This window comes from Loxodonta africana, chromosome 21 (genome assembly GCF_030014295.1).
Source record: "Loxodonta africana isolate mLoxAfr1 chromosome 21, mLoxAfr1.hap2, whole genome shotgun sequence".
Lineage (NCBI taxonomy): Eukaryota > Metazoa > Chordata > Mammalia > Proboscidea > Elephantidae > Loxodonta > Loxodonta africana.
The window spans coordinates 44,653,098-44,670,794 of NC_087362.1; the positions used below are offsets into that span (position 1 = coordinate 44,653,098).

Genomic DNA, 17,697 nt, shown 5'->3' on the forward strand with positions numbered 1-17,697 from the left:
TCCCACATCAGCTTATAATCATGCTTGAAATAGCCTCCATCTTAATATTAAAAAACCTACCCTTGCCCCCAACACCCACCTCCAGCTATTTCTTCATTATTCCAGTTATACTTTACAGCAAAACTCCTCAATATTGCCACTGCCTCACTTTCTCATTTCTCTTTAATTTACCCCAATCAGACTTTTGTATCTATCATTCCACAGAAATTTTTCTTATCAAGGTCACTAATGACCTTGCCAAATTTAATGGTTAATTACCCATCCTCATTTTGTTCTACTTTTCATAGCTTAGACACAGCTGAGTTATTCATTTATTCACTGTGACCTCTTCATTGTTTTCTCACTTCACTGACCACTCTTTGTTAGTTTCCTCCTCTTCCCAAACTCTTCTCTATCACTCCCAATGTCATCTCTTCTATCCCTTGGTATAAAGTACCATCTTTATTTACACTTATGACTTTCAAATATTTATCTCTAGCTTCTAAGCATCTCCCTTTTACTGCAGATGTGTCCAATTGCTTCCTTGACATTTCCACTTGAATATCTAAAGGGAAGTTCAAGCTTAACAGAGCTCCTGATTCCTCATCACCACTTTCTCCACCATACCCCCAGCCCTACTGACCTGCTCTTCCACTGTTCCCTAACTCAGTAACGGTGCCATCATTTGGCTGATAGCCAAAACTCTTTGAGTCAACCTAGATTCCTTTCTTTCTCTCTCACACCCTTCATCTAATCCATCAGTAAATCCTGACAGCTGTACAGTAAAAATATATTCTTAATTCATCTTCTCATCACCTTCACTGTAACCAACCCAGTCCAAACCATCCTTATCTTTTGCCTGCCTATTGCAACAGCCTCTTGCTCCTGTATTCTTCAGCATTTGTTTCAGCTCCACACAACAGAAAAAAAAAATAACAAAATAGCTTAAACTATATAGAAGTTTATTTCTCTCACATAAAAAAGTCCAGAGGTAGGCAGGCCAGGTAGGTATGGTGGTTCCATAGTGTTATCAGAGACCCAAATTCCTAAATTCCTCCTCTATCATTCTAGCACATGGCTTCTATTCTCAACATCACCTCATGGTAAAGGGCGACTCCTAGCACGCCAGCTGCCTCCCACAGCCAAGCTGCAGACCAGGATGAAGAAGGCAGAAGGACAAAACAGAGTACCTCCCTGCTGTCAGCTCTCTTCAAGCAGTCGCCTTAAAAGTCTTTCTGTTTATATCTCACTGGCCAACACTTAGACACACCCAGCTGCAAAGGAGGCTAGGAAACGTCATCTTTTATTTCAGAGAGCAATGAATACAACCAAAATTTATGGTTCACTTACCAATGAGGAAATAGAAAATGAATATCAGAGGAGGCAACTAGCTGTCATGCCTCACATACTTTTCTCTCTATTTTCTATTTAGCAACCAGAGTAATCCTAAAATGGGAGCCAGATCATGCCATTCCTAATCAAACTCTTTCAGGGGAGATAAAGTTATCCTATCATTCCTGTATAAACTGTACCTCAGGGTAGCCAAAAAGTTGATGAGGGAAAGTTCTTTTTTTTTTATAATAATTCCAAATAATAAATGCAAAATAACTTACAGAATTAGAAACTTAACTTTCAATAAGCCTCATCTGATCATTACAAAAACAAAATGAAATGTAACAACGGCCTTTTGATGTGATGCAATAGGACATACCTAACTATGAAGGATTCTTGGCAAAAAATAAAAGAAAACATGAATTTAATCAGGCCTCTAGATCTAACTACCATTTACAGGAAATAGGGGGGACAGAGTCTGTCAGTTTGTCTTACTGTGGTGGCTTGCATGTTGCTGTGATACTGGAAGTTATGCCACCGGTATTTCAAACACCAGCAGGGTCACCCACGGTGGACAGGTTTCAGCGAAGCTTCCAAACTGAGACAGACTAGGAATAAGGACATGGAGGTCTACTTCTGAAAAACTTGGTCAGTGAAAATGTGATGAATAGCAGCAGAACATTGTCTGATATAGTGCTGAAAGATGAGCCCCTCAGGTTGGAAGGTACTAAAAATATGACTGGGGAAGAGCTGCCTCCTCAAAGTTGAGTCGACCTTAACGACATGGATGGAGTAAAGCTTTTGGGGCTTTCATTTGCTGATGTGGCATGACTCAAAATGAGAAGAAACAGCTGCAAATATCCATTAATAATCGGAAGGTGGAATGTACGAAGTATGAATCTAGGAAAATTGGAAGTTGTCAAAAACGGAATGGACAAAGATTGACATCATAGGCATTAGTGAGCTGAAATGGACTGGTAAGGGCCATTTTGAATCAAACAATCACATCGTCTACTATGCAAGGGATGACAAATTGTCAAAAAGAACATCTCGAGATCTATCCTGAAGTATAACACTATCAATGATAGGATAATATCCATGCACCTACAAGGAATCGACTAAATGGCACCTAACGATAACAACAGAGGAGACAGAAGACTACTCTGAACCACCTAATAGGGATGCAATCAGCAAACTAGTTTGGATCTTGATTTGAGCAAACCAACTTCAAAAAAAAATTTATGGCTCAGTTGATCTGAATGTTGTTGTTGTTGTTAAGTGCCATCGAGTCAGTTCTGACTCACAGAGACCCTATATACAACAGAACAAAACACTGCCTGGTCCTGTGCCATCCTTACAATCATTGCAATGTTTGAACACATTGTTGCAGTCACTGCGTCAATCTGTCTCATTGACGGTCTTCCTCTTTTTTGCTGACCCTCTACTAAGCACTATGTCCTTTTCCAGGAAATGTTCCCTCCTGATAACACACCTGTCTTGGTTATCTAGTGCTGCTGTAACAGAAATACCATAAGTGGATGGCTTTAACAAAGAGAAGTTTATTTTCTCACAGTAGGCTAAAAGTCCAAATTCAAGGTGTCAGCTCCAGGGGAAGGGTTTCCTCTGTGTTGGCTCTGGAAGAAGGTCCTTGTCCTCAATCTTCCCCTGGCCGAGGAGCTTCTCAGGAGCAGGGACCCCAGGTTCAAAGGACACGCTCTGCTCCTGGAACTGCTTTCTTGGTGGTGTGAGGTCCCCAACTCTGTGCTTGCTTCCCTTTCCTTTCATTTCTTGAGAGATAAAAGGTGGTACAGGCCCCACCTCAGGGAAACTCCCTTTACATTGGATCAGGGAGGTGACCTTACAATCCCACCCTAGCCCTCTCAACATAAAATTACGATCACAAAATGGAGGGCAATCACAAAATACTGGGAATCATGGCCTAACCAAGTTAATAGGCACATTTTGGGGGGTATATAATTCAATCCATGACAACGTCCAAAGTACATGAGATGAAGTCTCACCATCCTTGCTACAGCATTCTACTATACTTCTTCCAAGACAGATTTGTTCGTTCTTCTGCCAGTCCATGGTATATTCAATATTCTTTGCCAATGCTATAATTCAAAGGCATCAATTCTGCTTCGGTCTTCCTTATTCATTGTCCAGCTTTCGCATGCATATGAGGTGACTGAAAATACCATGGCTTGGATCAGATGCAACCTACTCCTCAAAGTGACATTTTTGCTTTTGAACACTTTAAAGAGGTCTTCTGTAGCAGATATGCCCAATGCAAAATGTTGCTTGATTTCTTGCTTGTTACTTCCATGGGCATTGATTGTGGATCCAAGTAAAATGAAATTCTTGAAAGCTTCAATCTTTACTCCATTTATCACGATGTTGCTAATTGGTCCAGTTGTGAGGACTTTTGTTTTCTTGATGTTTCAGCGTAATCCATACTGAAGGCTGTGGTCTCTGATCTTCATCAGTAAGTACTTACAGTAAGTGAGTCCTCTTCACTTTCAGCAAGTGAGGTTGTGTCATCTGCATGTCGCAGGTTATTAATGAGCCTTCCTCCAATCCTGGACAATCTTCACATAGCCCAGTTTCTCAGATTACTTGTTCAGCAAACAGATTGAATAAGTATGGTGAAAGGATACAACCCTGACACACACCTCACCTGATTTTACACCACGCAGTATCCCCTTGTTCTGTTCGAACCACTCCCTTTTGGTCTATGTACAGGTTCCTCATGAGCACAATAAAGTGTTCTGAAATTCCCATTCTTCACAATGTTATTCATAGTTTGCTATGATTCACACGGTCGAACATCTTTGCATAGTCAATAAAACACAAGCAAACATCTTTCTGATATTCTCTGCTTTTAGCTAAGATCTATCTGGCATCAGCAATGATATCCCTTTTTCCACATCCTCTTCTGAATCTGGCTTGAATTTCTGGCAGTTCCCTGTCGATGTACTGCTGCAACCACTTTTGAATGATCTTCAACAAAATTTTACTTCCACGTGATATGAATGATATTGTTTGATAACTTTCACATTCTGTTGCATCACCATTCTTTAGAATGGGCACAAATATGGATCTCTTCCAATTGGTTGGCCAGGTAGCTCTCTTCCAAATTTATTGGCATAAACAAGTGAGCACTTACTGTGCTGCATTCATTTGTTGAAACATCTCAATTGGTATTCCACCAATTCCTGGAGCCTTGTTTTTTGCCACTGTTTCAGTGCAGCTTGGAATTCTTCCTTCAATACCATCAGTTCCTAATCATATGTTGCCTCCTGAAATGGCTGAATATCGACCAGTTCTTTTTGGTACAGTGACTCTAAGCACTCCTTCTATCTTCTTTTGATGCTTCCTGCCCTGTTCAATATTTTACCCATAGAATCCTTCAATATTGCAACTTGAGGCTTGAATTTTTTCTTCAGTTCTTTCATCTTGAGAAATGCTGAGCGTGCTCTTCCCTTTTGGTTTTCTAAATCCAGGTCTTTGCACATGTCATTACAATACTTTGTCTTCTCGAGCCACTCTTTCAAATCATCTGTTTAGCTCTTTTACTTCATTTCTTCCATTTGTTTTAGCTACTCTATGTTCAAGATCAAGTTTCAGAGTCTCTTCTGACATCCATTTTAGCATTTTTATTTTCTTTCCTGTCTTTTTAATGACCTTTTTCTTTCTTCATGTATCATGTCCTTGATGTCATCCCACAACTCGTCTGGTCTTTGCTCATTAGTGTTCAGTGTGTCAAATCCATTCTTGACATACCCTCTAAATTCAGGTAGGATATGCTCAAGGTTGTACTTTGGCTCTCGTGGACTTGTTTTACGTTTCTGCAGCTTCAGCTTGAACTTGCATAGGAGCAACTGATGGTCTGTTCTGCAGTCCGCCCCTGGCCTTTTTCTGACTGATGACATTTAGCTTCTCCATCATCTTTTTCCACAGATGTAGTTGATTTTATTCCTGTGTATTCCACCTGGTGAGGTCCATGTGTATCATCACTGTTTATGCTGTTGAAAAAAGGTATTTGCAATGAATAAGTCATTGGTCTTGCAAAATTCTATCATGTGATCTCTGGCATCGTTTCTATTACCAAGGCCATATATATTTTCCAACTACCAAGTCTTCTTTGTTTCCAACTTTTGCATTCCAATCACCAATAATTATTAATTCATCTTGATTGCATGTTTGGTCAATTGCAGGCTGCAGAAGTTGGTAAAAATCTTCAGTGTCTTCATTTTTGGCATTAGTGGTTGGAGCGTAAATTTGAATAACAGTCGTATTAACTAGTCTTTTTTTAGGCATATGCATATTACCACTGACAGCTTTGTACTTCAGGATAGATCTTGAAATGTTCTTTTGGACGATGAATGCAATGCCATTCCTCTTCAAGGTGTCATTCCCGGCATAGTAGACCATATGATTATTTGATTCAAAATGGCCAATACCAGTCCTTTTCAGCTCACTAATGCCTAAGATATTGATCTTTATGTGTTCCATTTCATTTTTGATGGCTTCCAATTTTCCTAGATTCATACTTCATACATTCCATGTTCCGATTATTCATAGATATTTGCAGCTGTTTCTTCTAATTTTGAGTCATGCCACATCAGCAAATAAAGGTCCAGAAAGCTTGACTCCATCCATGTCATTAAAGTCAACTCTACTTTGAGAAGGCAGCTCTTCCCAGTCGTATTTTAAGTGCTTTCCAACCTGAGGGTCTAATCTTTCAGCACTATATCAGACAATGTTCTGCTGCTATTCATAAGGTTTTCCCTGGCCAATTCTTTCAGAAGTAGAATAGCAGGTCCTTGTTCCTAGTCTGTCTCAGTTTGGAAGCTCTGCTGAAACCTGTCCACCATGGTTGACCCTGCTGGTATTTGAAGTACCAGTGACATAGCTTCCAGCATCACAGCAACATGCAAGCCACCACAGTAAGACAAAGTGGCAGATGAGTGGTGGAACTGATCTGAATACCAGGTGGATATTTGATGATAAGGAATTAACTGCTCCTTTCTTAAGGTATGAAAACGACAGTATGGTGTCTTTTAGAGACACATAATGAAGTATTTATGGATGAAGAAATATAACATACAGGGTTGCTTCAAAATAATTCACTGGGGAGGAGGGGCAGGGTTGAGCAAGCAAGACTGATCATGTACCTATAGCTGTTGAAGCTGGGTGAGGGTTGTTCACTATACTGTTTATTCTGCTTCTGCATATCTGTGAAAACTTCCGCCTATCACTGACATAAAAAAAAAATATAATAATTTCTTTATGGTGGCTTCGTATCACATTTTGCATGGCCTCCAAAACCCTGCGTGATCTTGTCCTCTGCAACCTCAACTCCTCTCGTCTCCGATCACTTTTCCAGCAGCTCCCTCTGCTCCATCCACACTGGCCTTCTTGCCCTTTCCTGAGCATGTGCCCAAGCATGTTTCTTCCACAAGGCCTTCATGCTTACTGTTCTTTCTCCCCAGACAGCTCTTCTCTGAGTTATTTATTTACATGGCTTAATTCAATTCTTTTCCCCAAATATCACCCCATCAGAGAAGACATCCTTTCTAGCAAAAGAAAACAGCATCACTTTCTATTCTCTATAGTGGTTATTTTTCTTCATAACACATCTTAATACCTGACATTAAATTATATATTTGTTTATTCATTGCAGAACACAGCTCCATGAAGGCCAATGTTTGTTCTGCTCTCCATTGGATCCCTGGCATACAGAACTAGTCCTGCCATGGAACAGGTGCCCAACAGTTTTTTGTTGATTAAGTAAAAGAATATTATTCATTTTTAATACCTTTATTTGGGTACTAAACTATGAAGAGTTCTTTATAAAGAAAATGCCTAAGTTCATCATTAGCCTTATTTATCAAGTACAGAAAGCTGAAAAGTAGTGATGAGATTCCCTGAAGATGTGAAACAAAATAGAAACATTCTTCTTGGGGAAGAATTCTAAGACATCTTTCCCCTGGTAGAAATGGTAAGAAAGTTAACATCTAATACATTCATGATACAAAAGATATTTGAGCTTTTTAAAATATGCTCATGCTTTTATCATCTGTACCCCACACTCAAGTCAAAGAATCTTCTTTATATTTTCTTGAGATTAACTTTCACTTACTTATTTCATTCAACAAATATTTACACTTACAATGTGTCAGGCACTGTGTTAGGCACTGGGGCTACAGGGGTGACTTAAATACTACTAGCTCTTAACCACTGCACCACCAGGGCTCCCAAATGGTACAGGGATGGCTAATTCCAGGCAGAAAGAAAATAAAGCCCCTGTCATTATTCTAGTTTAAGAGCCAACAAAAATCTGGAATATGACTGGATTGCGGAAAGTTTTATGATATCTATATAACATTATGTTATAATTCAAAATGCTGGCAACACAATTTATTATTACACAACTAAAAAAAAAAAATAACATAAAATCCGTGAACTTTTTTTATGCTTCTTGGGTCATGGTTTTTAAATTTTGTAGTATTAAATCGGGAAAACTATTTTGACAACAAATTGGATATTTTTGTAAGACATATTGAGCAATGAATTTGCCTCACTGCATCCTTTCTTCAAGCCACTGCTACCCTTCCCAAGGACAATACCATCATAAATAGACGTTTCCTTAAGCCCAAGTAAGTACCCTATTTTGCTTTCTCAGGTAAGCCTAATATTTTTCACATTTCTTTTAGTAGTAAAAATACCAATTTAAAAGGTCTAGGTTCCAGAATGTTATACTGTTATTTTATGATAATATTGACTATTATATTTCTACAGTGCATGACATGTATACTAGGATTATTAGATTAGTAACACATCCATTCATTAAAGAAAAAGTCTGTGTGAGAAGCAGAGATAAGGAAAGCCAAAGCGGATTTACTGCACCTGTTTTTGGAATATTTGGCATTCTTAAAAAGTTAAATCCCCGGGAAGCCAGATGAGTAGACGACAGAAAAAACTGCACTGTCATCTTCAACATGCTAATATACATGGGTGCTGAAAATCCAACTGAAAGGGGACTGGCTTATTAGGCTGTGGCATGCTGCAATTTACGTATCTCATCCTCCAGATGTGAGGAGGGTAAATGAGAATGGGGTGTGCTCAGATCAGCAGGGGATAAGGAGGAAAATATACGTATATACTTTGGCTATCAATTTGGCCAACTGAAGAAAAAGTGACATGTAGTAAAATGACTGACTTTTATCCTTCCTAAAATAAATCTGGCTCTTGTTACTTCTTGGCTGCATTCTGGGGCGGCCCAGAGGACAGCACGCCTCACACTAGCCAGGCATTCTGTGTAAGCCCCTTTCGGATTTCCAACGGTAAGGGTGAATATAGATGCCCATGACTGGAAGAACTACTGAGTACGGAACCCTGCTGGCAGTGGAAGTGTAACAGGATCTTTGCAGAAAAAGGTGACCAAAACTAATGACAGGAGCTTTTTTTTTTCTCTCCCAAAATGTCCATCAGCCTTAGACAGTCATCAAAAGAAGAAAACAAAACCATTTTTAGGAAAATCAATTCTGAATATTATATTACAGCTTATATGTTATACTCGAGCCCAGCATAAAATGTTAATGTATCTAAAATTCGACAGTTAAATTTCTCATTATCCACTGCCATCGAGTCTATTCTGACTCATAGGAACCCTGTAGGACAGAGTAGAATTGCCCCATAGGGTTTCCAAGGCTGTAATCTTTATGGAAGTAGACTGCCACATCTTTCTTCCATGGAGTGGCTATTGTGTTCGAACTGCTGACCTTTCAGTTAGCATCTGAGCAACCACCGTGCCACCAGGGCTCCTCAACCATTATTCTCTCTGTGTCTCCTCATGCATGCTTGCAGCCTTTGACAACTTTCAAATATTTAGAAGAAGAAAAGTATGTCAATAGTTAATTTTTTTAATTTAGTATTTCCCAATAGACATGCAATGTTGGATAAATGGAATAGTAAAATGAAATAGAAAAGCTACGAGTAAGAAGAGCAGCCACAACATGTAGCCAGTAATCCTCAGTGGGAATGTTAGCATTTCATACTTATAAAGTAAATGCAAGTATACCTAAAATATAGTTCAGTGATTTGTTTGCTCTATAGATAAGCAGTTAAAAAAAAAGTTCTCTATAGCTTTTGACTATGGAGATTTTAAAACATATACAAGGAAAACAGAATATAACAAATCCTAATGTATCCACCACGCAGACTCAACAATTATTAACATTTTCTTATTCTGGTTTCATCTATACCTTCAACTACTCCTCACTCTGTTGTTATTGTTTTTACATTTTTTAGGCAAAATTTAGATACATTGGAAAGCACAAATATTAAACATACAATTTTGACAAATGAATCCATGTAACCCATCTGCCTATCACAATATGGAACATCTCTACCACCTCAAAAAGCTTCCAGTGCCCCTTCCCGGCCAGACTATCTGCAGAGTACAACAATGCTTATCCCAGAGAGACATGTTTTTTCCAGCACAGATGAAAATTAAGGAAAGCCAACTCCTCAAATCCACCACACTTTATATTTCAAGCTGCTCAAAGTTTTATAATCAGCTTCCTACAGGAATGACAGTGCAAGAATTTGACATTCAAACTAAATCCAAGTACCATTCTCTTCACAGAGAATATTCAGACAGAATCTTAAGAGAAAAAAACAAAACAAAACAAATGAGGTCTTCAAACAATACATAACAAAAAGCCCTACTTCTAAAGCTATTTATCCTTTCATTTATCTCAATAGTATCACAAACAAAATTACAGGTCCATAAACACAACCGGAGAAACAAATAGTAATAATAAAATACAAAGTGGCAAAATAATAGCAGCAATATTATTATAATGGGATTTTTAACCACCCACTACAATGATACATGTTGGGCAGATGACATTAAATCCTCAATACCTGTTCCCCAGAAAAGTAGTAACAGGAGCAATAGCAGCAGGAATACTGGTAATGATAATAAGAGCAGCTAATAAATACTAGTGTGGAGAAGAAGGGATTCAAAGGTAGTTCTCTCTAACTCTACTGTGGAGCAATACAGATAAACATGCATGCTACTAACATTATACATAACCTTTAAAAAAATTTTTTTTTTTCTTACAAGGTATTTTCTTATGCCTATTTAAGTCTTATTTTCTGTCCTCGCCACTTCAATCATGCTGGTAAAACCCCTCTCCTCTCTCCCACAAGTCCCCCCTTTAGCCCATACCCTTTAACGTCAAGTTGATTTCGACTCATGCGACCCTGTAGAGAAGGAAATTCTACCAAGAATTCTGCCCTCCTGGAGAAGGGCTGTAGAGAAGCCTCCACCCTCAGTTCCCCTCATCTGCCCCCAACCCCATTCCCAGGGAGGAACTTGAATTTCTAAGGCTGAGGAGAGTCTGAGAATGGGCTAAATTTTTTTTGTGTGTGTGTGTGGTGCTGAGCGTATATGGCCTCCTTCTTTTGAACTTAGGCTCTTTCTAGATCACTTGTGTGGAAACAGGGGTAAGGAGATTAACTTCTCCACTTGTGACTGAGTGGGGCTGAAGGTTAGGTCAGCCCTTCACTGAGGACAGGTCATCTATCAGCCATTGGGGGGTGGGAGCATGCTGCTCTGGGAAGGCCTTGGGTCCTAGGCACATTTCTTTGCCTTGATGAGGCTGACACCGTGATCAACATTTGGGTCTTGTGTCGCTTCCCTAAACTAGTCATACTCTGGGGAGGAGAGATGTAACCAGCTAGGGTCCCTAACTTCCAACAAGGTATAATCTTTATCATTTGTCTCAGCTCATAGCATCTGGACCACACCTTTTCCTTTTTCAGTGTCCCTCCAGCTGTATAAAGGAATATAAATACGCCAGGGTGGGGAGGAGAGTTGAGGGGAGTTACCTTTTCTCACACCCTGCCTACTTAAAGGAGGTTCTTTTTCTCATTCCCAGGGGTGTACTATCCCCTCCTCTTACCTCCCCTCTTCCTTCCTTCCCCCTCCCCCCTCCATCATCTCCATGAATGTTTGGAATTGCAAACTGTAGGTAACACGTATTCAACCAAGCATGAACTGGTACCAATTTCTAGCCAGTGCTGCTGTTACCTTGTTCTCCTCTGGAGTGAAGAGGATTCGGAATGTGGATGGCACTCCTGGGGCAACTTTGTGGCCAATATCTTTGGGGCTGATTACTTTAAAGTAAGGTGAGCTTTCCTCAATGACTTTGACCATCCTTGGAATCTGCAAGAAAAATATACCATGATGGATGTTGTGCATGTGCAAAAGTAGAAGAAAAGGCACAGGATTTGGAGTTAAACGTAGACTGAAGTCTCCATCTACTACGTATTACCTGTGCGACCTTGGTCAAGTCTAAATTTCAGTTGCCTCAACTGCAAAGGGAGATGACAGTACCTGTCTTTAGCCCAGTGTTCCACACAAAGTAAGCACTCAATGCATTTTAGTATTAATTTTTATTAACGTTATTATATTATTGCAACTCTTTGTTCATTTTATTATTTAGGTGAAACTATCTTCAAATTTTTTTTTTTATCTTCAAAGACTAACTGCTTAATCAAAAAAATTTTTTTTTTATCTTCAAAGACTAACTGCTTAATCAGCTAAAAAAAACCCACTCACATAGCAGAGTTAATCTGGATTTCCCAGCATTCAAGAATTGTTCTTGGAGAAAAAACCAAACATACTGCATTGCTCCTATGGTGCATCCCCTATACCTGATGTGTTATTACATCCTCACAATAACCTCTGAGCTTCACTGTGACTCCCATTCTATGACGAGGAAACAGACATTTGCCCAAAGTGGCACAGCTTTACCATACAGTAGTGTTGGGAGTCAAGTCCTGGCTTGCCTCCACCCTGCCTCTCTATGGGTTGTCCTAACTAAACAAGGCCATGAAGAGCAAAGAGAGCAGTGTAGTATTCCCAAGGCCAGTCTCGAGCAGCTTCAAACTGTTTCATTCTTTTAAAGTCGTATTTCCCTGCTCTGCTTGCCTCACCCAGAGCTACATTTCTTTGTCTACCTCAGATAGATCAAGCAATAAAGGAAATGCAATTAAAAGGAGAAGAAGTGGTCAAGGTGGAGAGTTCAAGGGCATAAGAAAAGCAGAAGGATTAAAAAAAGAGAAAGAAAGAAAAAGAAAAAGGTCCTAAAGGGCAGAGGAGGGTTATCTATAAAATATGACCAAGAAGTCTCAGGTGAAAAATGAGCAAAAGAGAACTCCCTTAACCTCTCAAGACTGTAACTCAGGTGGGGAAGAGAAGAAGAAATTCAGAAATAACTCAGGCAGCGACAATCAGAAGACTAGAGGTTGGTGAGGTGAGGAAGAGATGTGTGCAGGTTTGCTAGCAATGGACTGGGCTTACTGCAAACGGAAGGATGCAGTGGCATTTATGACATGCTGAAAGATGCTGCATAAACTTGCTGGGAATATTTTTCGTAAGAGAGTCATTATGGATTAGAAACTGGAAAGGAAAATAGCAATAAACTCTATAACAGCAATAACAATATCGGTTTAGTGCTTACTATATGACAGGCACTGAACTAAGTACTTTATATTCATTATCTCATTTAATATTCAAAACAACCCACTGAAAAAGGTACTATTGGGATGGAGCCAACATGGTGCCGTAGACAGAAGCACCATGTTGACCCTCTGCAGCAAAGGCCTGAAAAACTAAGTAAAACAGGTACAAATGTCAATCCTGGAAACTTAAGCATCAAATGGAGGGATAAAGAACTAGACCAAACGCCGAATGGAAGAACAAACTGATGGAAAACAGAATGAGGAGAGATATGGAGTGGAGGTCCCCTGCCAACTAACACAGCACAGTGTCGCCACCTTGGATCACAACCAGCAAGGACCCCAGAGATGGAGTACAGGAAGACATCTTCATAGAGCTCCCAACAGGAGACAGAGTACCTGCTAACAAGAGAAACATGCTTTCCCACCCCCCTCATCCTTCTGCCCCATATGTCACTTCTACCCTTTCCCATCTGGACAAGCCGCGCTGGCTTGGCTAGAGAGCCACCAGCCTGCCGACATACCGTGTCCACTGCACCCCGACTGGCTGGTTCCCACCACAACACTTCTTTTTCCCTTTCTTCTTTTTCTTTCTCCCTCCCACCTAGCCCAATATACCAACTCCACACCTTCCCAAAAGGCTACACTGTGCTGCTTGTTGATAGAGCCACTTCCCCACAGCTGTCTCAGGTCTGCCATGCCTCTACCTGCTGGCTCCTACCATATCATTTTTTTAACTTAAAAAAAATTTGTTTTCTTTTTTCCCCTTTCTTTCTCCCGCCTAGCCTTATATGCCACCTCCATCCCTTGCCACTGGGCCATAATGCACAACCTCGGCTAAAGAGCTACCAGCTGCCACTGCCCAGGGTCCACCATGTCCCCACCCACTGGATCCTGCCATGGTGCTATTTTTTTTTCTCTTCTTTCCCTTCTTTCTCCCTCCCACCTACCCCCATATGTCACCTCTCCTCCCTTCAAGCCTGCCCTTGGGTCTGCCCTGCCCTCCCTTGCCAGTCCCCACTTGCTGGCCCTCACTGTCCTGCCAGTTTATTTATTTCAATATTTTTATTATTTCTTTTCTTTTCTCTTTCTTCCTTTTCTTTTTCCTTCCCACCTAGCCCTGTATGCCACCTCCCCACCTTCCCACTGGACTCCACTGCATCGCTACAGCTAAAAGCCACCAGCACACCAGCGTGCCACTACCTAGGTTTGCCCTGCCCCCCCCCACCAGCCTCCACCACCTCTCCAACTTTTTTTCTCCCACCTAGGCCAGAATGTCATGTCCCATCCCTTCCCATTGGCCCCTGACTTCACCCCACCTCAACTGGCTGGTCTCCACCACGCCACCATATTTTTTCTTTTTTTCCCTTTATTCCTTTTTCTTTCTCCCCTTGCACCTGGTGCTGTACACCACCCTCTCTTCCTGCCAGTCACCACTGTGATGCTGCAGCTACAGCATCCCCAGCACTCAGGCCTGCTGCCACACTGGGCCCACACCACACCTCCCCTCCCACTACAAAACCAGCTGCTGAATGGATGGGAGCAAGCCCATACCACACTCCGTCTGACACCCCTGCCTATCTGGCAAAGGGCTATGAACACCCCCCAAACCACTGGACCAACATCAGGAGGCAGATAGTGTCCGCTCAGTCTGTCTTCAGCCACCTTGTCAAAACAGTGTACTGTGAAGCTGGCTTGCCCTGCCTGCTGCCACCCTGCCCACCTGGACAAGGTGGTGAGAACTATAGTGCCCATAGATGAGTAAGCAGCAAAGCACTGGCCCGCCCACACTGACATATTGGAACAAAAAAAAAAGGAGGACAAAACAAATGAACATACAATTAATATAGAAAATAATACCTTAACGTCTAAGAGGCAGCAGACAATATCGAAACGTATAAAAAAGAGGACAAGATGGCTCCAGCAAGTGACCAAAATAAAGAACCAGATGACCTTCTGGTAGAAGAAAGAGCAGTGGAACTATTTGATATGGAATTCAAAAGACTAATATTTAGGGCTTTCCAAGAGATTAGGAAAGAGATCAAGGAAAAGACAGACAAAACCAAGGAAAAAAAAGAGACAAAATCATTGAAAACACAGATAAAGTCAACAAAAACACAGCCAAAATCAAAGAAAACACAAAGCAATAGAAGAATTCAAGAAAATAATATCAGAACAAAATGTCAAAATAAATAAACAACTAGAAATCATACAAAAACAGCAACTAGAAATCCAAAAGATAAACAATAAAATTTCAGAAATGGACAACTTATTAGAAGGTCTTCGGAGCAAATTTGAAACAATGGAAGACAGAATCAGTGAGACTGAAGACAAAACCGTGGATGATACTTTGAGGAAAAATTGGAGAAAAGAATGAAGAAAACCTAAGAACTATGTGAGACATAATGAAAAGCAAAAATCTGCATGTAATTGGAGTTCCAGAACAGGGGGAGAAAATGGAAAACAGAGAGAAGGCTGTTGAAGATTTGCTTACAGAAAACTTCCCAAATATCATGAAAGATGAAAAAGTGACCATCCAAGAAGCTCAATGAACCTCCTATAGGATATACCCCAAAAGAAAGTCACCAAGACATATCATAACCATACTTGCAAAACCAAAGGCAGAGAAAGAATTCCGATAACAGCTCGAGAAAAATGAAAAGTCACTTACAAAGGAGAAAAGATAGGACTAATCACTGATTGCTTGGCAGAAACTACACAGGCAAGAAGGCAATGGGATGACATATATAAAGCACTGAAAGAAAAAAACTGCCAACCAAGAATAATACATTCTGCAAAACTCTCAAATATGATGGCAAAAATTAGGACATGGGCAGATAAAAAGAAATTAAGGGAATTTGTAAAAACCAAACCAAATTTACAATTAATATTAAAGGGTATCCCTTCGTTAGAGAACCAACATCAGTCAACAACCAGAGTCTATGACACAGGACAGCATGAGCCAAATACCAACCTAGGCAAGGAATTCTCAATAATAAAACAAAGCTAAAAGGCTTGAAACAGGGAAACAGAGATGTCAATCTGTAAATGACAACAACATCAAAACAATGAAAGGGGGAATAAACAGCATAGGCATAGAACTTTCAAAAGGAGAGGAAGTCAAGGCAATATCAAGTAATAAAAGACTAGTTCAAACTTAGGAAGATAAGAGTAAATTTCAAGGTAACCACAAAGAAAGTTAACGAATCTACTTATCAGAATAAAAAAAGGAAGAAAAACATAAAGACTCACTAAACACAAAATTTATAACAATGAAAAAGAAGAAAATCCACAAACAAAAGGAATTCAGCACGGGACAGTAATAGGAACAAAGAAAACATCAGCACCACACACAAAAAAAAAGCACAACAGTATGACAGCAATAAACTCATACCTATCAATAATCACACTGAATGTAAATAGCTTAAAAGCACCCATGAGGAGACAGAGAATGGTACAATGGATTAAAAAAAAAAAAGACTCATTAATACACTGTCTACAAGAGACACACCTTAGACACAAAGACATAAATATATTAAAAATCAAACGATGGAAAAAATACATCAAGCAAACAGTAGCCAAAAAAGGGCACTACTGGCAATACTAATCTCAGATAAAATAGACTTTAAGGCAAAATCCACCATAAAAGACAAGGAAGGGCATTATATAATGATTAAAGGGACAATCCACCAAGAAGACATAACCTTAATAAATATCTACACACCCCAGGATAGGACTCCAAAATACATAAAATGAACTCTAACCACACTGAAAAGAGAAATAGAGAATTTCATAATAATAGTAGGAGGAGATTTCAACACAACACTCTTGGTAAAGTACAGAACATCTAGAAAGAAATACAACAAAGACACAGGAGATCTAAAGGTCAAAACCAACGAACTTCACTTCATAGACATACATAGAATGCTCCACCAAACAGCAGCAAAGTATACATTCTTTACAAATGCACATGAAACATTCTCTAGAAGAGACCACATCTTAGGTCGCGAAGCAACCTTCAATAAAACCCTAAACAATGAAATAATACAAATCATTCTTTCTTATTATAACACCATAAAAGTAGAAATCAGTAATAGGAAGATCAAGGAGACAAAAAAAAAAAAAAAAAAAAAAAACCACAACTACATGGAAAATAAATAACACCTTACTTAAAAACAACTGGGTAATAAAAGAAACCAAAGAGGGAATCAAAAAAATCCCTAGAAGCAAATAAGAATGAAAACACATCATACCAAAACCTTTGGAACACACACTGCCTTTGTTCAGAAGTCAATTTATGGCAATTAACGCACACATCAAAAAAGAAGAACAGGCCAATATCAAAATGTTAGCACTACAACTTGAACAAATAAAAAGAGAACAGCAAAAGAAGCCCACAGGCCCCAGAAGAAAAAAAATAGTAAAGATTAGAGCAGAAATAAAGAACAGAAAAACAATAGAAAAAATCAACAAGACTGAAAGTTAGTTCTTTGAAAATATGAACAAAATTGACAACAATGGGCCAAACTGACAGAAGAAAAACAGTAGAGGAAATGAATAACCCACATAAGAAATGAGATGGAGGACATTACAACAGACTCAACTAAAATAAAAAGGATCTTAACAGAACACTATCAAAAATTGTACTCCAACAAATTTGAGAATTAGAGGAAGTGGACAAATTTCTAGAAATAGACTACCTACCTAAGCTAACACAAACTGAGATAGAAAATCTGTACATACCCATAACAAGAGAAGAGATGGAAGAGGTAATAAAAAAAAAAAAAAACTCCCAACAAAAGCCCCAGCCCTGATGGCTTCACTGGAGAATTCTACAAACATTCAGAG

The 17,697-nt window shown here is 39.6% G+C and overlaps 1 protein-coding gene across 1 annotated transcript in view; it reads right to left on the bottom strand.

Moving 5' to 3' along the window:
* The window catches only part of HYDIN (HYDIN axonemal central pair apparatus protein), a 402,907-nt gene that overhangs the window by 372,770 nt on the left and 12,440 nt on the right, over positions 1-17,697 (bottom strand). Inside the window, exon 4 of the mRNA XM_064273799.1 lies at positions 11,417-11,551. Within this exon, the coding sequence (XP_064129869.1) occupies positions 11,417-11,551 (135 nt within the window). The remainder of the gene's footprint in view (positions 1-11,416; positions 11,552-17,697) is intronic.